Source organism: Megalobrama amblycephala, linkage group LG24, assembly GCF_018812025.1.
Source record: "Megalobrama amblycephala isolate DHTTF-2021 linkage group LG24, ASM1881202v1, whole genome shotgun sequence".
NCBI classification, from domain to species: Eukaryota; Metazoa; Chordata; class Actinopteri; order Cypriniformes; family Xenocyprididae; genus Megalobrama; species Megalobrama amblycephala.
This window is the reverse complement of record NC_063067.1, coordinates 1,079,915-1,105,709: the sequence shown is the minus strand read 5'-3', so window position 1 is coordinate 1,105,709 and position 25,795 is coordinate 1,079,915. Positions and strand designations below refer to the sequence as shown.

Genomic DNA, 25,795 nt, shown 5'->3' with positions numbered 1-25,795 from the left:
CTATGCTATACTGTACAAAATGATATGATTTTGTGTGCAAATGAAGTTTAATGTATGCATTTCATTATTTGTGTGCTGCCATAGAGATTGCTAAGAAATGTTTGCACTAGCTTAGCTCTTGCATGGCTCTGCTACAAGAAAAAGAGTTATCTTTCTCCTTTTCCAAGGGTTTATCACTGTTGGCTCACAAGGCAGTCTTTTATAGCACGAGGAACAAGGCTTTCCTTAGAGCAAATTCTAAATAAACTCTGAACAGCAGAACTGCAGGGTAAAGTGCAGTAGTTTATCAAGTGTAGGTCAGTAGGCCACTGTGAACCTCAGTTCCAGAATCCCAGAATATATTCAATCACGCCAATAAATTAATGCTTATATGAGCCAGAAACGGATGATCTTATGATAATGCCCTGAAGCTTCTCTAAAATAATGTTTTATTCATGTTCAAACAGTTGCTTGCACAATTATGGTGTTTGCATAAGTGGTTCTTGTGAGGATATGTGGATATTAGACATGACTTTGTGGATATTTTTGTTGGACGTCACCCTAAGTGCTCTCGCTTGGCTGAGGGATAACGGTGCATTCCTCTCTTGGAAGAACTGGGGGTGGTAAACTCACCAGCTGGGACTATCCAATGTCAGCGTTTCATTGCACTTTCCTCTCCTGTTGTAACTATAATTATGCCTTGAAGGTACAAATCAATGAATGAGATGCATAGCTTCAGTTTTGTTTCTATAGCACAGAAACTTTTTAATACTTCATTCTGTCATTTATCCAGAGCACTGTCAACTCACCCTCGCTTTCCAGCTTAAACCAGGACATTAACTGGTCTGTCTTGATGGTTTTTATAGGGGTTTTGGGCACAATGTTTGCTAAAGTCAACTTTTTCTGCCATTTTTGAGCAACTTAAAAACTTACAATGTCAGGCTTCTGATCATGCTCTGATGATGCACTCAAATAATTTGCATTTTTGGTCAATGCATGGGTCGTTAGATGACATAAATATTTGTTATTCAGAAATAATAGATATTTTTGCTCTATGTAATAGGGGTGCACCGAAATGAAAATTCTGGGCCAAAACCGAAACATTCATATTTTTTTAATGAAGTTCAATCATTTTAATGAGACATATATTGTGGCATTATCCTGTCTGGTGTACATGGGGTCTGCAACAATGCTTAGGCTCTTTCTGTTGGCTCTTTCGGCAGTGGACACTGGTCTGCAGCTATGCATCCCGATACGCAACAAACTGTGATGCACTGTGTATTCTGACACCTTTCTATCAGAACCAGCATTAACTTCTTGAGCAATTTGAGCTCATCTGTTGGATTGTTTCTAAACACTTTAATTATTGAGAACTTGTAAAAAAAAATATCAAGCATGTTAATTTTAAGATATATCACGGTCGCACCACATGACATTTTTTAAGGCTATGGCCAATTCCTCTAGTTAAAAAAAACACTAAAACCACTTAATTTAAAATTTGAATATGAATTAATGTTCTAAACGTTTGACCAATTGCAATACATATTATTATTTTTTGTATTTTAAAATTGGCCTGTCGGATATACTTATACGTCATTGACCCATATATAGATTTTTGGTGGCTAAAATTTTGGTGCATCCCTACTATGTAGTGTTTTTGATTATATATTGTGTTGCAAACATTATGTTATGTTTCTCTTCCATTTCAGCACAACTTGCTTTGGTGTGCAGAAGTTATTTTATATAACTTGTTGAGATTTCTCAACAAACTGATGCACTGAGAGCGTTCTACATCACTGTTATGTAACATCAACGCTTATAATGTCATGACAAATGTTTCTACATTCAGTCGTTCATACAACTTTTAAAAATAGAGTTGACAAGACGAAAGTTGGATTGTTACATTGTGATTGTGAGAGCTAATGGACCTGCTAAGATTCAACAGCGCTTTTAATTACTAAACATGTAGATTCAGATACGGCCTTTGGATTTCTCAGAGTTTCCACAGATCTGGCCCTGAACACAGCTGCATGGCCCTGAAACATTTCGCCTTCTCTGATAGGCTGTGCACGACTAACCTCCGTTCCAGATGTTCCTACACACACTTCTGTCAATAAGCAGCCAAAACATAAGAGACACATTAGGAGGGCGACTGGTCCTTTCAAAACCAGTGAGTCTTTGTTTATGTGGGTCTCTTAAATAATGGTTGTCATAACACAGAACCATCTTAGGGAATTTTCTTCTCTGCCAGTCTTGGCTTAAGTTCTTACACAAGTCTGTATAGGCTATATATATATATATAGAGAGAGAGAGAGAGAGAGCACTCTCGTACTTGAAGTGGATGATATAAGTTAATGTATATTAATATTTGAATGTGTTGGTCTTTTGCAGTAATTCGTCACTGGTCTGTTTGTAGCAGCCGTCACACTTAACCATCTCCTCACCTTGGCTACAAATCAATCACTGACCAAGAGCTGCTCTGGTTTAGATAGTTAGCAGATGCACAGTTGTTGCAAACACTAAAGTTTTTACTTTTATTGTCTCCAACTGTTGGCAAACATCATGATTGTAACGTTTCCACCTGTGGAGACACTTTCACAGAGTGAATAAACCGTGATGTTGGTTTCATCTTGCTTTAGCTCGTTCGTTAGCATTGAACAGACTCTCTGATTGTTCCATTTGAAGGCAGTTAAACATCCCTGCTTGTTCAGGAGGTTTATGCTGGTTAGTGTTGGTTAGAGGACCAGTGAATCCATGTTCTATTAATCTTGACCAGGTAAATGTTGCTGTTTAAGCTTTACCAAACCAGCAGGGTCAGTGTGAATTTCTAATGGCCTTTTATGAGGCCTTTTTATGAGACTTTTAAAAAGAATGTTCTAAACGATTCAGGGTTGTTTAGTTAGCGATGCTTGAGGCGCGTGTCATTCCTCAAAGGATAATGAGCATCAGTGCTGGTTAATGGAATGTTTAAATGAAAGGTTTTATAGATCTGTGATTGCTCTGTTTACAAATGCTTCCTGATGTTTAGTGGTATGAATATATATATATATATAAATAACAGGAGAAAAAAATATATATGTATATATTGTATTATTATATGAATAATATATTAATAATATAATATGTACTATTATATAATTTTTTTTCCCTGTTATTTAATTTCAAGGGGTCATGAACTGTGTTGTTTTATTGTTTTATAATGTTTCCTGGGGTGCACTTATAATGTTAGTATGCCTTTTGCATCCAAAATTGTCATAATTTAGAAATAAAAGGCATTTTTCCTACCCTGCTGTGAGACTTCAGTGTAAAAGCCCACTGCTGTGATTGGCTGACATCTTTCCATTTGAATATCTAAGTTTTACTTTCTCGAAAACTTTTAGCACATTTTTACTATTACAGCTCTCAGGGTTAACTAATCATGAAAAGTGTTGATTATAGCATTACACTTAGATCTATGGCATTATATTTAGATTGTGGCATGAAAGGTTGCAGTGATGAACATTGTAGTCGATCACAGACATGTTGTTGAGCTCATGAAAGCAGTGATCTCTTCATTGAAACTCAATTTCTGCACACTAACAAATGCTTTCATCATAATTAACAGTGCAAACATGATGTAACTAAGAGATTCGTTGAATAAAACAAGAGTTTTATTCGCGTTTGGCGTAGGTCCAGAACACATTCACTGATAAACTCACTATGTTTGATTGACAGCTCCAGCGATTGTAAAGGAAGCATTCTTTGATCGCTTTCTTTATATAATTTAATCACAGTTTAAATAACAGATTATATTCATCCTACTAAGAGAAACAAGGTGAAGTTGAGCGTTTAGTCACGGGTTTGATTTACTGACACACAGACAAAGATCATCTGACTGTACATGAATCATTAATATCAGATCAGGCATTAGAATGAACACAGTTACTGACATGTTGTTGCATTACTGTCGAGTTCATATCGTAAAAGTCTGTTTGCACCGAAATGCGATTGATTTATCAAAGAATCCACAGTGAAATGTACCGAATACAAATAAATAAAGCTCAACTGAGACATTCACATTGTTGAAAATAAATAACCATATTCCTGCATTAGGATCCTTTGAAAGGTAATGTTATTTCAGTCCTGTATCGCTCTTCTCTCCTCCTCATCTCACTAACACACCAGTGGGCAGGGCTAACGTTGCAATGATGAAGTAGGCGTTGATTTCTTCTGTGGAGGCGGAGTTTCACCTATAGGCACATTCCACGACGAATCGTTTGCTGGGTCTGTTGTCAATAAAAGCTTTTATTGGACTAACAAGGAGGTTTTCAGTTCTGAAACTTACAGGATATTCACTGACCTCTTATATATCAAAAGCTCAAGGAAAAGTTGAAAAGTTTTTGCTGCTTAACAATTTGATACCATAAAAAAGAGAAATTAAGAGAAATGAACTTTTGTGCAGCAAGGATGCATTAAACTGAACAGAAGTGACAGTGAAGACATTTATTATGTTACAAAAGATTCTGTTCCAAATAAATGCTGTTCTGGAGTAATGATGTTCTGATCACAGGAATAAATTACAAATTACTTGGAAAACAGTTGTTTTGAATTGTAATAATATTTCACTGTTTTTACTGTATTTTTGATCAAATACATGCAGCCTTGGCAAGCAGAAGAGACTCTTTCAGAAACATAAAAAAAATGGTAATGTTTCCAAACTTTTGACAGGTACAGTGTGTATATTATTTGTCTATATGTTTTCACACTGTATGTACAGTCATGCTCAGCAGGCCAGCTCTCTCTCAGTAATCCCTCCATGAATCAGACTGTTTTGTTCTGGTTTGAGCTTTGATTCGTGGAGCTGAAGCATCTCTCTCAGACAGCAGACGTGGTTTTCTGAGTTGGGAAAGACACGCGGTTCCAATTACACTGTCTTTCTTGTGGTGTTAAGAAACAGTTGTTCATGAATTGATCTCTCTTTCTGCTCATCTTTGTTTCTCTGCAGGGTCCCGCCGGCCCCCCGGGTCTCCCCGGACCCCCTGGAAAGAGAGGACCGCGAGTAAGTTAAAACCGATCAATGTTTGGTTGTTTGAGTGAATCCTGGTTCCCTGTGTTACGGATTCATGCAACATGTGTCTCGCTCACATTGTTTCCAACAATTAGAAAACATGAGACTTTCCACAGTTGTTTGTGCTGATGTAATATTCAACTCCCTGATCGAACACGTCACAATATTCCTTATTTAAATAATTCATGCGCAGAATAAAGGGGCGGGGTCTGGATGAGTTAGTTAGTAGTGTGTTGAAACTGGCGGTTATGGTAAGGGGCGGGACATTTCCCAAACACCAATCACAACACACTGCTCCAGCCAACCAATCAGAGCACATTGTGCTTTTCAGAAGGCGGGGTTTCATAGAGACAGGAACTAAACAGAGCGTTACTGACAGACTGGGAAGAGAGGAGCTGCAACAATGGAGAATATGAGGAAAATAATCAACATTCAAGCAGGAAAACCTGCTCTAGTAGAGGCCCCGGACCTTTATTCTGCGTATGAATTATTTAAATGAGGAATATTGTGACGCGTTCGTTCCTGGAAGAAAACTCAAGACTACAATGGAGGGAGTTCAGAAACACTGATATAGAGAATAACTCCTGCTGGAGGGACTTTGGAGACCTTTTTCATGCTCAAACATCAACATTACACACACTGAAAGTAAAAATGAATAAAAGGTTCTCTTTAAACATGTTTCTTGAGTCACACGCTGGCCGTAGGGTCTGCTGTCAGTGATGTAATTCAGTAAATGATTGATGGTTTTTCTCAGACGCTGTCTGTCAGGATCATTCCTGAACCATCTGAGTCACACAGCGAGACTCTGTTAACTCCAGACTAACTCAGAAGCACACAATAGTGAGTTGATCCTGCAGGAATGGGCTCTTTATTCCTCCATCATAAATGAGTTTCATCTCAGAGCATCAGACAAAAAAGTTCTCTTGCGTTCGGATGCTGGTGTTTGGGAACACAATCGTGTGAGACCAAGGGCGTAGATTTGGTTTCAGCTTTGGGGGGGTTGAACGTTGGTATGGATGTATTGTATTGGGGGGGGTTACCTCCCCCCCATCCCCCCCACAAACTACGCCCCTGTGTGAGACGCTTCTGGAGAGAATTAAACCAAATCATTCTGATGATAGACTTTGACTCAGACTTTTCAGAACCACCAAACCAACATTTGAGATGCTGCGATGTGATTTGGCTGCTGGTTAGTGCAGTTATCCAATCACAGTCACATGAGTTTTTGAGGGATTTATTCAGTAAATGTGTTTGCAAAGTCATTTAATATTGACAAACATATAATATATTTGATATATAATCTGTTCTTGAGATCGAATGCAGGATAGTCTGACTCTCTTTCTTTCTCTCAGGGTCCGTCTGGTCCTCACGGGAGCCCCGGGCCACCTGGTTTACCTGGTCCGAAGGTAAGTTCCTGTTTTGGGGCTCTCCGCACATTGTCTTCCAGCACCGCTCAGGGGTTTACAATAATATTCCCGCTGTTGTTACGATCTCGAGAGCGACGGACAAGTCTGTGCCGTTACGCCAGCGCTTCGTCCGCTCTCTAGACGCTCATTCACATCGATTCTTCCTGTTCAAACTCGCCACCTTTCAAAACGTGTGTGTGTGTGTGACGTGGAGGATTGGGAAAACACTGGAAAGAGCCGCTGGGGAGACACTGACAGTTTGATCTGCTGAGAGATGAGAGGAAAATGTGTATATATAGACATGACATTAAGAGCCTGTTGACTGTGTGTGTGTGAGTGTGAGTGTAAATCCATCAGAACATGGAAATTATAGGTTGGCAGCAGCAGTGTTATTTTAGTATTATTGAAATACTATTGTAGCTTTTATTACTATTTTGAATTAGCATTTATTTTTAAAATGAAAACAATTCACCATAACAGTTAAAGATCTGAAAGGTTGCAGGTTCAAACCCCTCAAGGGTTCGTCCGTGAAATATTACCACTTTGTTCTTGATAAAGATAATAAACAGACACACGTTGGCTCCAGCAGGACTGAACCTGTGCGATGTTACGTGAAAGTCGTGGAAAAGAAAACGTGTGTGTGAGTGGAAACAGCAGGTGTGTTCTGAAGGTGATTTGACCTGTTCAGTTTTTCCAGCAGTGGAAACAAGGTGTGTGTCAGAGTTAATCTTCAGCACTGATGACGGTTTCCATGTGAAAGGATTTCAGTCAAACATGTAGTTTCATCAGAGCTTGGACTGCTGCAGTAATCAGAGTCTGTGCTGGACGACGTCCATAGGAGGCCCTGCATGCTTTAAAATGTCCCGGCAGGAAGTGATGTGGCTCGTAAAGCTGAGCGCTGGAGGTTAATGTTCTGTGTGGATGTGGTTTGTGCTGCACAGCAGACGTCTGCGGGCTCCTGCGACCACACTCAACGCGCTTTACTGCTTTACTTGCTTGTTTTCGCCACTAATTGCATCTCAGTGTGATGAGGGTTTCCCACAGGAATAAAATATCGCTCGGATGCTGCTCTTTGACAGACTTGTTAGAGGACCCAGTTATGTTTAAGTCAAATATCAACCTTTCAGACAGCCCAGTCTGTTGTGACTGGTCAGAAACCAAACACTCATTATCATATCTGAATTTCAGCAGTTGATTCACAGTGATACGAACAGTAGCGATGGCGTCGGATTTACTGTATCAATCTCATTAAAGTGGATTTGCTTTGGCAGCAGAAAACAGCGTTCTCTCGACATGAACAATCAGTGTTGGGCACGTTACTTTAAAAAAGTAATCAGTTACAGTTACTAGTTACTTTTCACAAATAGTAACTGAGTTACATCATTATAAAAGTAACTAATTACCAGGGAAAGTAACTATTGCATAAATTGCGTAAAAAAAATTCAAATATGTCAAATAACTTGGATGCCTCCAATATTAAATATGTCTAAAAATAAATGATGCTTGATCCGACTCGTGCTCACGACATGAAATTTCTCTGTACTGTACTACATGTTGTTGGCCATTAAAGAAAACGTAGTTTCATATTTATGTTTAAATAGGCCTATGCTATGTTTTAATTTCATCTATTTGATTATGAAAAGTGAACAGCATGAGTAAGATGCATCATAAGATGCGCAATATATCGGGAGACGTGTAGTGGGACAGACATGATTTTGACCACTTCATTAGGTTTTGTTTTGTAGAAAGCCTTTCTTTTAAAGTGAATTTCATTTTGTAAAAATTGTATGTTATTTTTAATCAATGTTTCATCAACCAATTGCCTGGATTTAATAAATAAGAAGCAAATATAGCAGACAATATAATCATGACATGGAGGCGCCGGCGCGATCACTTGCGTATGTACCTGAGCGCGTCTTATAGGCTAATTGAACCGAAACTCAGCGGCTGCTTGCCTCATAGACATGAGAAATATATCAATAGAAAGCTTGAAATGTCTACTTTTAAACTAAATTATTCGGCACATGATTCACAGTGATACGAACAGTATAGATGGTGTCGGTTTTACCGTATCAATCTCATCAAAGTGGATTTACTTTAGCAGCGTCTTCTCGACATGAACAGCACAAATCAAACTCTTCCAGTCTCAGATACAACTACACTGTTTGAGGGCGGGGCAAAGAGATGCTGTTCAGCCAATGAAGACCATAGGCGGGCATTATGCTAATTTGTTATAAGCCTACGTAGATTCGAGTAGGTAGTGAGACTGGAATCACTGATGACTCATTTCAGGCCGTTCAGAATCACTTCTTTCTTTTAGGAGACAAAAACTCCATTTATCTGAACTTTGATCTTTAAAACTTTGCAGATCTTTAATATTCACAAACAACTATGTTACACACTGCATGAAAGGTCATATTTGAAAAAGCATAATAGGGGCACTTTAAAGTTCCAAATATGCTGATCTGATTTTCCCATCAAGCTTTAGGACAAAGTGTTCATCTCTCTGTCCAGTGAGTGTTCTTCAGAGATGACATGAGTGGGCAGCAGGGTCATCCGCTGCAGATAACATCACCGGAGGCCAAACTGAGCTCGGATGTAGTTGGAGATGGTGGAAACTGTGAAGCATCTCGGTGCAGCCCACAGATGAGTCACGCACATCTGCTGGGACCCCGGAGAAACAAGACGGAGCTGTAGTGCTTTGTGCTTTATATGCCTTTTAAAAACTTTAGGGATGAAATCGAGAGAGAGATAAGATATGCTTCACAGGTTTGAGAGGTTTGGCTGTGACTTGTCCTACATGAATGCAGCTTAACTGCTCTGTTGACATTCGGTTCAGAGCAGGATTTGCTTCAGTAAAGTTGTGTTTTGCAAACGTCAAATCTGCGCTGCCTTGTGTTGATTGACAGCAATTGTGTTTCCATCAAACTGCTCGTTTCAAGCTGAACTGAAGCAATAAAGCTCTCATTCAGGCCTGAATGGGTTTGGAGCTGTTTGATTGACATGCTACAGTAAATTGGGTCCCTGACAAGAGACTTTACTTCCAGTGAACTTCCAGTGACTCTCTTTGGATTTAGATGCATTTTAAATGTAATTAAAAAGTCTTTTGTAGCACAAAAGCACAATATTGTGCAGTTGGTCGAATCCACCAAATCTGATGAATAAATTCATGAATCCATGAATGAATGAACCTCGATGGATGAAATTATTGATTGAATCGTTGGTCCATGGGTGAATGGATTGATAAATGAAAGACTGATTGGGATTCAGATATCACTGGTCCATTTCTGGTCACTATATAACCGGTTGATCTGCATTATTATGAGGTTTAGTGTGTTTACCCCCTTAAATCTCACCAAATCCGCTGTTAACACTTGCCTTAATCTGTCAGCACAGGAGAACATGATGTGCATGTGTCTTCTTGAACTTTAGTCATGATTTTTTGTTTGCTTTGACTTCACAAATACGTTTTTGACATCTTGATTTATGGGATATATGGGCAACGCTACCCATTTGTTAACTTTAGTTAACCACATTAGTTAACAAACTAACAATGAAAAGTACTTCTGAAACATTTAATAATCTTAATGTTCATTTCAGCATTTACTAATGCTTTATTAAAGGGGAACTATTATGCAAAATGTACTTTTACATGGTGTTTGAACATAAATGTGTGTTGGCAGTGTGTGTACACAACCACCCTATAATGATACAAATCCACTCACTCCTTTTTTTTAAATCCCCATAAATCATAAGCAGTGTCTCAGAACAAGCCGTTTTCATTTTCTGATCAAAGCAACGTCACGTTGCTCAGGCCCTGCCCACGACTGCTGACGGACGTTGCCGTATTAGCATAGACCCCGCCCTGAGCGAGTTGTACACTGTCCGCCATTGTAGCGACAAGAATGTCTAGACATAACCGACTGTGTTTATGTGAACTTTGTGTGTTTTTGACATAACCTTGTGTGTATTTGACAGTTTAAACACAGTAAGACATGAAAGAGAACTTAGTTTAATACTCACAAGATGTGCCGTCTGACAGCCAGCTTTCTGTGCGCATGCTTCAGATGTGTGCGCTCAGAATACGATAAATTAGAAGTTTAACTTGATACAGCTTTAAATCATTTGTTAGTATTTGGCAGAGTATCCAATGCAGGCAGGAACTGTTGAAGGAAGCACTATTCTGGAAAGGGGGTGGGGAGCATCAGCTCATTTGCATTTAAAGATACATGCACGAAAACAGCATGTTTTATGCACTCAAAAATGGGTATTTACAACATGGTATAATAAATGATCTATGGGGTATTTTGAGCTGAAACTTCACATTCTGGGGACACTGGAGACTTATATTACATCTTGAAAAAAGGGGGATAATAGCCCCCCTCTAAAATCAAAAGTTGTATCTGTTAATATTATTTAATAGACCTGAGCTGACATGAACTAACAATGAACAGCGTTAACAAAGATTAGTAAATACTGTAAATATGTATTGCTCATTGTTAACTAATGGGACTTTCTTATAAAATGTTACAAATATATGACATCAAACTGAATTAACACTTTGTTTATGTTCCAGGGAGCAAAAGGAGACCCTGGACTGTCCCCGGGTCAGGCGCCAGCAGGTGAACCGGTAAATAGTACACAAATACAATCTTTTCTCTTGGTCCTTTGAAATGTATACAAAACCCTAAACTACAGCAATTACTTATTGGTTTCCTGGCCTTTAAAGGGATAGTTCCCACCAAAATAAATATAGAGTCATTATTTACTCATCCTCATGTCGTTCCAAATCCGTAGGACTTCTTCTTTCATGGAGCCCAGAGCAAAAACCCTTAACAGAATATAAAAGCTTCTCTACAACACAAATGGATGGGAAACTGGGGGCCTTCGAGCTTCCAAAAAATGTTCAATTCAAATATCAAAGTATCAGTTAAAATGTTTCTCACCAGTTTGGCATCAAAGGAGATTGGTCACAAGACACACGTAAACCATTAATACCAAATTTGGTGGAAAATGCGGGCACAATTTGAAAGTGATAGTGCTTTTTTTTGGTAATTTTTGTAGCTCAACAAATCCTGCTCTTTTCTATTCTATTGAAAAGAAAAGAATAGAAATTATACAAAATATGAGTGTTTTTTTGGGGTTCCATGAAAGAAAAGCTTTGAAATGTGAGGGCGATTACTTTGAATTACTTCTGTTTTTGTCATCCAGGTATGACACTCGGGTTATGGAGGACAACACTGAGCGTTTTCTCTTTTATTATTTCAGGGAGAAAGAGGACGGCCAGGTCCACAGGGTCCTAAAGGTGAACAAGGTCTGAAGGTAAGTTCTTCTGCACTCCTCCCTTACTTCTCGAGAACCTTTTTCAGCTGAATTATGTTCTGTTTGCAGCAGTGAGACGTAGTGTTTCATTCTTCACACCGTTCGTACAGTATCTGTTACCGCCACCATGGCGGCAAGGGCCCTCTCAGCAGCGGCTGGATTGGGTTACAGACAAGAATAAAGACCCTGTGTGATGTTTCAGGGCAGGCGAAGGTCTGTTCACACTTTCCAAGACGTAGCTTTGCTCGGGGACACGCCATCACTTGGGAGCTCCTTTAGAACCCGAGAACCCCTAAAGGTCAAGGGTCATCTTTTAGAGGAAAGGCACTCTGCGGGGTGACTTACTCCTGATGACAGGAACAGTCCAGTGTTGCATCTTCAAAGGCAAAACTGGTGCAAGTTTTAGCTCACCTAACTCCACTAGAGGATATGTTTTTGTAATATTTGAGGTCTGTTACTTGTGTAGGAGGGTTTGTGAGGGTAGTTTTTGGTGAGAGCATAGAAAGATATCATGAGGGAGTATTCAGTAGCTCTTGTTTTGGTTTATAAGGTGAAGAGAACCAAATGTTGTAAAGTCCTTTTAGTCATGATAGAAATTGTTGGCCGGAGCTCATTTTAGGTCAGTCTTTTGCTAACAGTGGCCCAGTGTAATTGGATTTTCACTTGCAATCCCAGGAGCACTGTTAAGACTGTGTGGATCAACTCTTAGAAAATGAGCATTCTCCAAGCGTGGTTTTCTTTGGAAATGGAGCCCTTTTGGACAGAGTTTTTTTTCCATTGAGTTTGGGGGCTTGGTTAGTTTTAAAAGGTCAGGTGTCGAACCTGGGAAGTGATAAAAAGCAGATCTGTACGGTTTGGTTAGTGGATCCTGGACTAATTCATCGGAGGCTTCGAAAATCACAGGGATCTGTAGACGAAACCAGAGCCATAATCGTTTTTACTGCATCGCGATGCAAATGTGAACGATTCTGCATCGGTGCATAAAAACAAAAGAATCGATTTTTAAAAAAAGTAATTAAATAGGCCCCTCATACATATTAATATACTGTTTTATTGTAAATGAAGTAGGCTACTTTTATTATATATTAATAAAAGAAAGTTGCGTATGTCCTCCGGTTTTGGTTTTTATGAAAAAAATCGTTCTTAAAGTGACAGCAGCCTAATAAACCTGCTTCTGTCTGTATCATTAATGTTAATCAAACAATAAAGGACAAAGAGGGAATCCTGCACTGTTCTTGACTGAATAACTTTTGTAGCTTTAATAATAATCAATTTATTTGTAACTAATACACTAAAGACTATGCACTGATTAGTTTTTACATCTGATTATTCAATTCCTGTATTATCTCTTAACTGCTTGTTTCTTTCTTATACTGTATTTGTTCTAAAGTTTATTTGCATCTTTGTTTCTTATTTTTAATAACAAAGATAAAATAATAAAAAGAGGCTGTATTGTAATTATTAATATAGTCATTAACAAAAAAAATTGGAGGATGCATTATGTTGCATCAAGAATCGTTTTATAACCAAATTATTACCCTCTGAATCGTAATCAAATTGAATCATGAGGCAAGTGAAGATCATCTCTAAGTGGTTTCATGTCAACATGCTTTCAAAAGACAAGTGGCATGCAGTGCTTGGGTCTGAAATTAAGTTTGCCTAGTTTTCACTTTAAACTTTGTGAACCCATCTGAGTTCATGCTGGGCTACCAGTCTTAAAAGTTACTGTAATGTGACGTTATCAAAGTCCATTTCAAGGAAAGTCAGTGCCCCCGGGCAGATAGTTTGAGCATCCAAGACCAAGTCCAATCTTCTTGAATGGGGGAATCCTAAAATCTCAAAAACTACTTGCCAATGTCGCATTTAACCAGCAACAATATCTGACAGGAATTGTCTGATAAATGTTGTTTCTTATGCTCAAATAGCTTATATTTCATGTTGGTCCAGCCAATGCACCTGTGCAGTGCCATACTCTCTCTGTGGCAACCAATGGATTTACCAATTGTTTATTGGCTGTTATTTAGAATGCGGGACTTGCTCTGCCATATTTCACATTGCACATCCTATTCATAGTAATGTCTTGAGTCTTTGATGTTATTCAGAAAATGACATATTCCATGAATTAACAATGTTGAACTCAATGTGCTTTTTAACTCTTTCCCCATTCATTTAAAAGTTGCCTGCCAATGGCAGTATTTTTGATCATTTTCAAAAAAATGTCATGGCCCCCAGAATATTTTGTTCTATCAGAACAATATCTGAACATGCAAAATATCAAAAAGAAAGAGCAGAGCCTCTGCTTTTAAACAATGTTTTATTCTTTTTTATCAACACTTGAATGTGGGTAAGTTTCATGAAAAAGCAACACGTTTTTTTCCCAAAGATGAATCGGATTCAGATTCAGAACGAAAATCAAAACGGACCAACTAGATCGAGTCCATCAGCATCGCCAAACCTTCACAATAATTTCCTCTTCAATAGCGCCCCCTACTGTATAACAGTGGAAACATGGATTGCTGGAAAATTCCGTCAATGCCGGGGAAGTGTTGTGTCATAAATGACGGAAAATTCTGTCAATGGCTGAAAATAGGCATGTGACTGTATCAAATTTTCATGTTGCGATAATTGCTGAAGCTTTTATTACGGTATACGGTAATATCACAATATTGAAATAAGTTGCAAAAAAAGGTTTAAGAACTCTCTTTCTTTATAACAAAAAGAACTCTAAACATTTAAATATATTAATGCAATACACAAAAAAAATATAAAGTCAAATGTATATATATTCTAAAAAATATTTATAATTTTTTTTTTTTTTTTTTTTTTTTTTTTTTGTTAATGTTAGTTAAAAAAATACAACTGATCATTGTTAGTTTTATTTCAGGTCCATTAAATAATAGTTACAACTTTTGATTTTAGTAATGTTATTAAACTTTAACTAAGAAATTAACATTAACTAGGATTAAATAAAAGTATTTTTCATTGTCACTTTGGTAATAATGAATTCATTTTCAATCATTATAAAGCATGTTGTAGTCAAATATAAAATTGTTTAAGTTTGAAAATAAATAGCTTATTAAGTCTTTAAGTATTTGGTGCTGTGATGAACAACATTGTGAATACAAAAAACTGAATAGCTATTTGAAGCATTTTAAATACTCTTCAGTAGCAGCTGCATTGTTTACAAGGGTTTCTGGGGTAACCGCTGCATTTCTGCTGTTCCATCAGCGCCCTCTGCTGTCAGAGAGTGCCCGTGTCCCTTTGACGCAGATACAGCGATATTGTGCATTTTATACGGTTGTTGGGGAAAGTATTCTTAAAATGTATTATAAAAATTTGAATAATTCGTAATAAATAAATATTCTCGGTATTTTGAAGTGCCCACAATAACGATATCGTGCATATTCATTATGGTGATATATCGTATTACCAAATATCGGCACATGACTAGCTGGAAAGTTCTGTCGTAAGTGATGGAAAATTCCGTCAATGGCTAGGAAGTGTTGTGCCGTAAATGACGGAAAATTCCGTCAGTGCTGGAGAAAGAGTTAAAAATCCTAATAAACAAATAAAATGATGTCTTGACTTTCATTCCATGTTGATCTTAACCAGTTTTCCACCTCACCTCCCACAGTCTTTGATCTTGAGCGTGGTGAACTTAAGCAATCCCTTTAAATACTGTTTTTATAGGTCATTAGTACCTAGAGCACTCTGCTTTTTGCAGTAAAATGTTTAAAGAGCTTGAGCAGAAATAGTCGTACAGGCCCAGACCAGGTCAGGTATAAATCACGGTGACCTCTGATACATCATTGTCTTCTCAGGAGCAATGCAGAAGGCTTGGAATTTTCCAAATTTAGAGGATTGCACTACACTTGAACCTCTCTGCTCGGTCCGACACACAGCGCCACCTGCTGGCAAACAGCTGTCGGTACGTCTATCAATCAGGCATCTAAACATCAAAGCATTAGATTTGAGGATATATTTGGAAAGGTGACTTTATGATTGCATTGTTGTGCTTCAGTTCAATTGGCACAGATCAGTTCCAGCACACGAGAGCAGGCTAGAAATGTTTCAAGGTGAGGAGTTCTGACCTCCCCTCCCCGTCTCACTGTCGTGACTTGTCTTTCTTTCATGGGCTCGAGCTTGAGCTGTCAGATGAGCAAAGCTTTAAAGGGTTTTGACAGTTCTGGGGAAATTCTTAAAGGCTATTAGTCTTATCTGAGTCCACTGGGACTTTAGGCAACAAAATCCCAGAAATGTGGAAAAGATAACACGTCAAGTATGACTCTCTCTATTTCTCCTTGTTCTTAACATTGAGGGATATGGGAAAATTCTTTGCTTTGTGTTCTTACCGGCGTTCTGTAATAGAGTTGAGTCATAATCTCCTTTCCTTTTTTTTTTCACCTGCAGGGTCCCAAAGGCTATCCAGGACTGGCAGGTCTGCCAGGAGAACAGGTGAGCGGATGAGATGTGTCAACTCAGGTGGATGTCAGTTTGTTTGCGAGGTCTTCACGTTGACATTTTACCGTTTCAATCATTGTCAGACTACAAGCTATAATTAGCTAGTGGTGCTTGCTAAGTCAAGTATAATTGTTGTTATTACTAATCATACTGTTGGGTCATACTAAAAAGAGCTTTATTGTCAGGCTGCTGTACTGAAGCTATTCGCTATCCTAGTTTAGTACATCATATCGATGTAAACTCTTCCATTTGTAGTGCGCTGATTCTTGAGGCATGGGACAAAACGGACACTTTTTTTTTTTTTTAGATAATTTAGCTCAATTTAAAGGAGTTCCTGTTAGTAGTAGCAATATAAATAAATAAATATATAAGACTGCTGCATTTAATGCAAACATCCTGAAGTTGAATGCTAGATTTTAGCGTTGTATTTGACCTCTCTTTCATAAAGCAGCCCTCCTTCCACTCATATTTTGCCTGTACAATCAGGTTTAATTCTCCCTCCCTATGTGTTTGACATGGCATTAAACAGATCTATGAGTTGTACCTTTGTACCTCCTCAATAACTGAGTCCGGAAGGTTTGGAACTCAATACATGGAAACTTTCATTCAGTCACAAAGCGCAGTCTTTATATGCAGTCACCTGATGCAAAGATGATCCGCGCTGGAGTCGTGCAGTGGAGAGGAGCCGCCGTCTGGACTTCAGCCAGGGTCAGGCCGCGGAGAGCCGGTCTGGCCTGTGGATGCTTTGAGAGAGAGATGCCACTGGGAACAATAGGAGCTCTATTCGTCCGCTGGCAGCCGTTCTCATCTTTCATTCACGTTTTTCTTTCCTTTCTCCTTAGGGTTTGCCAGGATTGCCAGGCGTATCTGGGGCAGCAGGTTACCCTGGCAGGCAGGTGCAGTGACCGATATCCACTAAAAAAACAACAAAAACATCTCATTGATTCTGTGTTACTTCTTTAAATTGGATCCTTAATTTAAAATTAATATCATGCAGCTGTTCAGAATGTACTGCGTGGTACAAGTATTTTCAAAAGTAATATGTGAAACAGAATGACAAACATTTTAAAAAGTAGTATACCGCATTGTTGTTAATGACCTCACTACATTGCATTAATTCAGATCCAGTTATCATCTTTAAAATGTTTTTCTTTTTAATTTTCTTTTTAGGAATCTAAAATCTTTTTTCATTCATTGTAACACTCTTCTTGATCCTAAATTTGAAATATTAAATTTGATTCTTGTAAGTAGATTTGTTTGCTCATAGCAAAGGTGGAGATTTTAGGCTCATGGCTTATTAAAAACTTAGATATTTCTTGTCCAGTAGGTGGCGCTGTACGTAAACTGCTCCAGTACCATCAGAACATGGTGGCGATGACTTGCACCAAATTTCGTTCCAATAAGCCAAAGCGTTTCAAAGATATGGCCTTCTGTTATCTGTAAAGATCTGGCCGTCCTGTTCTAATCAAATTGAATCGTATTTATTAAATGTGATGCTTAATTTAAAATTAATATCAGGCAGCTGTTTAGAATGTTTTGCGTGGTATACTGTGAAACAGTATGCAGTAAACAATGATAAACATTTTAATGCAAGACACCACTGGTAAATAAGGTAAAAAAAAATGAACTAATAGAAATCACCACATACTTCTCCAACTGATCAATCACAGAACACAAAACATTGTTTTGTACTAGTTTTCTAAAATGATATGTGATAATTAAAAATGCACTAGTTTGCATATATTTCCAGAACAGACATATGAACACTGGGTAAAGCCAGTTTGTTTACACATTAGAGTTTCCTGATGTCTGATGTGTGCGTTAGTCTGATATGTGAATGTGTGTAACATTAATGTCTTTTGTCTCTCAGGGTTTGGGAGGACCAGAGGGAAACCCAGGACCTAAAGGTGTCAATGTACGTACAGCTGTTGTCTCATGATTTCCTGTTCAAACAATGTCTGAACTCTTACATCATCTCGCTGAGAGCTACAGGAACAGATAATAGAGAGAGATAAATAGAGAATGTTGGAAGGAGCAATGATTACGGCAATGATTCTTGACACTTTGGACAAAACATGCAATTTTTGAAACATGCCATTCGTTCTGAAAATGACCATCAGACTAGATTCAAACAGATATTAAATACCCCTCTTTTATACTATTTCACAACAAAGTCCCTGCTAAATATTCATAAAATCTGGCTAAATCAACGTACAAAAAACTTTTTTTACGTGCTTCGAGTTTAATTAGGCAACATAACTGGTAAGTTTTTTTTTTTTTTGATTTCATGATTTTTAGATAATTTCCCACAATTAAAGTAGTTCATGTTAGTAGCAGCAACACAATCAATCAATCAATCAATAAACAAGTAAATAAATAAAAAATGCTGCTGCATTTAATGCATATATATTTTTGTCAACATTAGATTTTCATCAATAGATGGAGCTGAAAATCACTTTAAAACAAAACGTCCTATAGTTCTAAATTTTCCAATATTTATCATAAATATTTGAAACATTTTTGTATCTGATGTTGCTGTTAACCCATTCTGAGTGATGAAGTGAAGAAAAACGGGTGGTTGCACCCAAATGCAGGCGAATCCATCTGAACATGTAGAACAAATTCTCATCTGAATCATCTAAAACAATTCCAAGATACATAAGCCTTATTTCTGCAGTCCTCAAGCCTGTTTTGTCCCAGTCCTCAAGAATCAGTGAGCTCTACAAAGTCAAGATGAGACTGCTGCATCTCAGATATTTTGCATGTTTTAGAAACACAATCTCTTTCAACATCTGGCAGTGTGCCGCGGCACAGGAATGTGCAGAGACAGGAGGAGGGCTGTTTCTTTCATCTTTGACTGATAGTACATGTGATCTCGCTTAACAAGATAGAAGAATGGTACATATAGCGCTTCATCCACCTACTGCAAACAAAAACACCAGCCAATTGCTCACTCGCCACGATGAATGATTTGTGTCCAGTGCATGTGGAAAAGATGATATCACACCTGATGCTGACATATTCTCACAGTGAGATTTGGTAACCACAGCTAAATCCATACATGGCTTCTCATTACCACTGTCAAATGATATTATATTATATGTTATGTTATATAGGCCTATAAAAAAATGCCTAAACACACAGGTACAAACTACACGAATTATATATTCCCCTACCCACCTAATAAATATATTGCATTATAAATGGCTATAACATAGTTTTCAAAATAAATATTCCACATTTCCACAAACCATGGTAATTTACTACAGTTCATTCATGGTAAATGTTTGTAAGGGTGATGATTTGGGGATTTAAAAGTCTTCTATCTTCATTCATGGCACAATGTTCCTCCTGTTTTCCTCATCAGTCTTGTTGGGAATCTTGAGGCTGTTTCATCCGATTTAAAACTAGTTTAATCATGGAGTGATTTGTAGTTTGTAAACGAGAGGTGTGTGATAATAATGGTGTTTAATAATGGTGACCGGGAATAAACGCAGCTCCTTTAAGCTTTCGTTCCATTATCCATTGGGCCGTGCTGTAAAGTTCAAAGTAAACTAGTGAAACACATGAAAACAGTGCTATTTGTTCTGTATTTGTTGTTACTGACAGAGAAACAACTTCAGGTGATTCAGTGACAGAGCGGTCCGAACGAATCCAAATCGTTTCAGATAGTTATGCAAGCGTGTTTGGCCAATTCACGGAAAAGAAAGAATCGAGATAAAAGGATGATTAATTCACGAATGATAGGTATGGCTGGTTCAGTCGACAGAAATACGGAACGCACATAATAACTGCTGAAATATTCACACAGAAAATGTTTCTCAGGTCAGTCGGAGGAGCGTACATGTATGAACAGTGCGTATATAGCCGCACGGCTGCAGGAAAAGAGGAGGAGGGAGGTTGGGGTGCCGTGGGCCGTCAGTTGACGAGCCCTGGCATAGGTGGAGATTTTAGGCTCATGGTTTAATTAAAAATTCGAAATTTCTTCTCCAGTAGGTGGTGCTGTCCCTAAACTGCTCCAGTATCATCAGGGCATGGTGGTGATGACTTGCACCAAATTTCGTTCCAATACTCCAAAGCGTTTCAAATATACTGTCTTCCGTCCTGTTCTTTGCCTTCAAATTTCTTGATGCATTATACCTAAATGGGACATCAGATCGATTTTAACAACTTTTGACCAGCATAGTATCAGGATTATCTGAATTCTGGGATTATCTGATAAAAGATGTATGAGGAGTTTAAATATGTAAACGTGTGATTTTGAGCTACTGTGTTTTTCTTTATCAGGGCTTCATCGGACCTCCAGGAATTGCAGGACCACCAGGACTGGAGGGAGAGAGAGTGAGTTTAAATGAACAATTATACAATTGTCATTTCACATTAATGCAAATGAAATGCGAGAATCAAGGAGATGCCATTTGCATGAATAAAAACAAGGTAGCATGCTGTTGAATACTACAGAAAATCTTTTTGAATCATACCTCAGTTTGTACGGTCACGGAAGTGTGTTTTACAGTAGAAAAAGGGGTGTGTACGAAGCCTAAATCTGTATTCGGAAAGGCATGAAAAGAAAAAAAAAGCAGTCTACGGAGCCCCAAAAGGACATGGTTAGTCGTTTGCTAGCAGGAGCCTGTTACTTTGTAGCACAACAGATTTCACTTACCACATAAAGAGAGTAAGGAGAGATGGCTGATAGGACAATGGTGAATGGTTTGCAATTAAAACCTATTTCACTTGGTATTATCTATTGGAATTATAGTTTCGTACATGCAGCAGAACTTTGTTTATTCATCTTAGAAAAGTAGTTGTTTTTAACACTCAACGGCTCAAATCTGTTTCAGCTCCTGTACACTTGCCCCATAGACTTCCTTTGTAAATGTGTTACTATGAAAGCATGCTTCACTCATTTTACGTACTAATGGCCGCAGATGCTGTTTATATCTCACAGTATTTCTTAATATCAGCATAATGCTGCAGATGCTGGTTTGTCCGGACATGTTACACTGACAAACACACATGGGCTGTTTAAGGCCGAATGTTGTCAAATCTGCCATCGTTCTGTGATTTGCAGCAACTCTCAGTCTCAACACAGACTTAAATTCCCAAATGAATGACGTGATCTTGAAAACACACAAGACAACAGCGTTCAGATTGATGACGCCCCTCGGCTCAGAATGATCGATGTGTGTCAGATCAGATTTGTTTGTAACTGCGATCATCTCGATGTGTTCCAGGGAATTCCAGGTCCGGTGGGAAACAAGGGTCCCAAAGGAAGACAGGTAAACTCTCCCTTCATTTATAAGCATTAATCACGGGGTGTTATGCAAATGAGTGATGGGCATTTAAAACAGATAACTTGTGTGTAAAGAAAAGCAAGAAAACGAACAACGAATCTGTTCTTGTCATCTGCTGCCCAGCTGTAAAGCCAGTGGCATTAAGCGGATGGAAGATGTTATGCAATGTATAAAAGTCTGCATTAGTAAAGAAACATTGCTTTACTTCTTGAAGGGATTGTGAGGGTTATTCTGACTGATGTGTTTGTGGTAACCGCTCTGTGCCTCTAAAGAACAACAACAGAAATGCCACACAATCTGCAAGTCGTCGTACAATAGCGACAAACAAATTTTACGTTTATCTGCATCGGTTGACATGTTACGATTATTGATGATATATAATTTGTTGAGACACCCATACATTCTTCATGTTAATGACTCAGAGATGCTTGATAAGGTTAATATCAGCTTCTTCAAGCTTGTAAAATCTCAGCTCATTTTGCTTTGGTGTCGGCTCAGCGTTGGGCCTGAGAAACCCTCAAACGTACGGGCCTGTTAACATCACACCAGAGATCCTGTGCCAGCTGGGCTCGCTGCCCGGCGTCTGCAGCAGGAATGATTAATCGAAGGCATCTTGAGTGAGGATGAAAGGTTGTTGGAAGACATTCAGAGGCCCCTGGGCTCAGAAAGACACAAGCAAACATGCAGACGGAGCACGTTCTGTAAAACACTCCGATTTACACCAAAGATTCTTTACTTTTCTTTAGAGCAACATGCACTTATCATGTATAGAGAAATAAAGCGGAGACAAGATCAGACTCACAGCCAAACGAACTGTTCCGATGTGTGTGATATGACATCATGGAAAAGCGTTACCTCAGGACACGAGCGTTCAGACGTTTCAATGGCAGTGTGACTGATGTGAGACTGACAGAGGCGTTTAAAATGTGTCCTGAGCTGATCTGAGCGCTTTTACAGGGTGTTGTTGGCGATGCGGGTGAGAGAGGACCGCCTGGACCCGACGGAAACCAGGTACTGCAGAAAATGAGGTTCCAGTACAAATATCTAAACATTCTTAAAAAGCACCATGTTCATCTTTCTTTAGTGTGTAAAGAAATTGTAATTTTCTTCCGGTGTCGTAAAAAATCGAGTCCCCCCCCCCCCCCCAAGGAATCGGGTCATTAAAAGTTGTTTTCGTGACGAATTATAACCTATTTCACTATTGTATGATGTTTATTACATTAAGTGCACAAACAACATGCTTGAAATATAAAATGAATTCCTATGTATTTCATAATAAAACAGATATTGGAAGCAAAAAAACATACCTAATATAATATAAGCTATCCTCATTTAATAATTCCTGGCCAAATTAAAGGGGCGGGGCCTGGTTGAGTTAGTTAGTAGTGTGTTGAAACTGGCGGTTATGGTAAGGGGCGGGACATTTCCCAAACGCCAATCACAACACACTGCTCCAGCCAACCAATCAGAGCACATTGTGCTTTTCAGAAGGAGGGGCTTCATAGAGACAGAGGATATAGAGGATATTTTGACTATAGATGGTGTTTCCACAGTTTTGGAAGAATATTATTGTGCCAAAACCCCAAACAGCTGTAGAGATATCTTTGATGTCTTCAGCTCAAACTCAGTGTGTTAAATAAAAACAAAGAAAGTTTGAAATAATGCTACATGCGGACAGAAGTGCAGAGCTGTTTCTCATCGAGTCACTGGTGTTTTGTCCGTGTTTCAGGGGCCCGTCGGTGGAACTGGCAGCAGTGGATTCCCAGGCCTGAGAGTGAGTCCTGAACACACACACATATAAACACAGAGTGGTGGATCAGCTTTAACTTCTTACAGCCGACGAAGAAACCTCGTCCTCTCTGGAGCCGTGCAGATATTACTTTATAAGTGCTAAATTTCTCTGCCAATACCGATAGCCGATTATTCAGAATGATATCTGTCGATCCCGAAAAGGAAGAAGGATCACTCTCAACTAATCCTGTAAACTATACAGGGACCCTCTCATTTGGTACATTACTATAATATTAGAGGTTAAAATTAACCAAAAAAACCAAACTATTATATTCAACTGCTGTTTATTTTAACACTGGATAACTGGTACTGTATCAGTCAGTGCCGATAGCCTCGTGGGCAGCACCGACATACAGCACCATTGTGCTTCAGGCAACCTGAGTTTGAGTCCTGGCTCGCAGACCTTTCCCGATCCCATCCAAAAATGCCAAAAATAAATGTTTAAAGTTGTACTGTATCTTTCAACATTCCTTCTGATGTTCATGTATGTTTATTTGGTGCTGTAACTAGTGGTAAAGCAAACTTTTTTGCGATTATTGGATGGGAGGTGCTACAAATATCAAACATAGTCTGCTTTTTGTGGCGTTAACTTTGACAGCCCTAAATTTAACAAAAGAGGCATACAGTGTGTGAAGAAAATGAGTCTGACATGTTTTTCCGCCCCCTATTGATTGATAAGATATAGTTGTCCCTGATCATCGCCTGCTTTTAAATAATCAGCGGATGGCCGACAGTGAAAATATTGGCTTTTTATCTAACTAATTATTGACCAATATATCCCTACTTTGAATAGCACAACATTTACATTTATGGATTTATGTGCATGTGAGACATAACATATTTGCTACTTGAAATTAAATAAATGTCAACTGAAATAAAGTATATATATCCAGTGTTGGGGAAAGTTACTTTTAAAAGTAATGCATTACAATATTGCGTTACTCCCTAAAAAAGTAACTAATTGCGTTACTTCGTTACTTTTTATGAAAAGTAATGCATTCTCACCGGGGCGAGGCTTGCTTGTTTGTTTTTTAATAACAACAAAAAAGTTCTATGTAACGAGGTTAGTAGATATGGGAAGAAGGAGGCGGGAACCGGCGAACATTGAACAAAACTTTAATCTCAAAATAAACAAACAAAACGAAAGTAATGCCGGCAGACCCTCGCGGACGTCTGCCGGCCACACAAACATAATAAAACATAACGTAAAGTCCAGGCCTGGTCCTCTCTCGTCCTTCACTGATGTCGCTCCTCCTTTTATGCCTCCGGAGCTCCTCCGTGAGAGACTCGAGGCCGGCACGCCTCGCAGGTGACGCTCATTATCACTCGCGTCACCGGCCTCGCGCCGTTCCCTCACGGCTCTCGCCCGCCCTGCTCGTCACATACCCCCAACGCCCCTCGCAGGCCGGGGGGTACTCCCGCGACTGCGCTTACTCCCCCCCGGGGCCTGTCTCGGCGGCCGCAGCACCTGGGGGTAAGGACAGACGAGACGAGAGAAAGGAGACGGAAGCAAGTGGAGCGACAGGACGAGAGAGGGGAGAGAGGAAAAAGAAAGAAAAAAAAAAAAAAAATTCTTGGTCCGGTTCCCAGACACACTGCCGCCCGGTCCTCAGCCAGCCGGGAGGCTCTTCCTCGCGGTGCCATGCGGTGGCACTGGACGCTCGGTGGACGGCCCGATCCTCGACCGCCTCCTGGCGGCCGGCGATGGCTCCTCCGACTGAGGGCAGCCGGCAGCGAGTCCCCCGTCCCCTGCTCCTCCCCTTCATGGCGGACGGCAGCAGGCTCCGGCCCACGGCAGACGGCGGCGACTCCTCCGCTCCCTCCAGGTCCAGGACGGCAGCCACCCCACCTCGTCCCAGGAGCACGGCATCCGGGTCTCCGTCCCACCTTTCACAAGGCTCCAGCACCACCGCCTCGGGCAGCCTCTCGCGGTCTACACACACTCCCGCGCTGCCCGAACTCCGCAGCACCGCGATCCCCCTCAGCAGCGAGGGCTCTTCGACAGCATGTCCCTCCTTCCTCCCGGGTTTCGGCACCAATGTAACGAAGTTCGTCAATACGGGAAGAAGGAGGCGGGAACCGGCGAACATTCAACAAAACTTTAATTAGAAATAAACAAAGAACAAAACGAAAGTAATGCCGGCAGACCCTCGCGGACGTCTGCCGGCCACACAAACATAATAAAACATAACATAAAGTCCAGGCCTGGTCCTCTCTCGTCCTTCACTGATGTCGCTCCTCCTTTTATGCCTCCGGAGCTCCTCCGTGAGAGACTCGAGGCCGGCACGCCTCGCAGGTGACGCTCATTATCACTCGCGTCACCGGCCTCGCGCCGTTCCCTCACGGCTCTCGCCCGCCCTGCTCGTCACATTCTATTTTCGGAAAAAAAGGCCCTTTCACACCAAAAGTGAAATCAGTAAGCCTCAGGCTGAAGGAAAAGCATATTTACACCTGTACAGTAGAGGGCGCAGCTCAAACAAACCTTTCAGCTGTGC

The 25,795-nt window shown here is 39.7% G+C and overlaps 1 protein-coding gene across 1 annotated transcript in view; it reads left to right on the top strand.

Annotated features, from left to right (window-relative positions):
• The window catches only part of LOC125259634 (collagen alpha-1(XXIV) chain-like), a 105,488-nt gene that overhangs the window by 20,793 nt on the left and 58,900 nt on the right, over positions 1-25,795 (top strand). Inside the window, exons 4-14 of the mRNA XM_048177426.1 lie at positions 4,964-5,017; positions 6,379-6,432; positions 11,009-11,062; positions 11,701-11,754; positions 16,165-16,209; positions 17,058-17,111; positions 18,086-18,130; positions 20,503-20,556; positions 21,450-21,494; positions 22,467-22,520; positions 23,239-23,283. Of these exons, the coding sequence (XP_048033383.1) occupies positions 4,964-5,017; positions 6,379-6,432; positions 11,009-11,062; positions 11,701-11,754; positions 16,165-16,209; positions 17,058-17,111; positions 18,086-18,130; positions 20,503-20,556; positions 21,450-21,494; positions 22,467-22,520; positions 23,239-23,283 (558 nt within the window). The remainder of the gene's footprint in view (positions 1-4,963; positions 5,018-6,378; positions 6,433-11,008; positions 11,063-11,700; positions 11,755-16,164; positions 16,210-17,057; positions 17,112-18,085; positions 18,131-20,502; positions 20,557-21,449; positions 21,495-22,466; positions 22,521-23,238; positions 23,284-25,795) is intronic.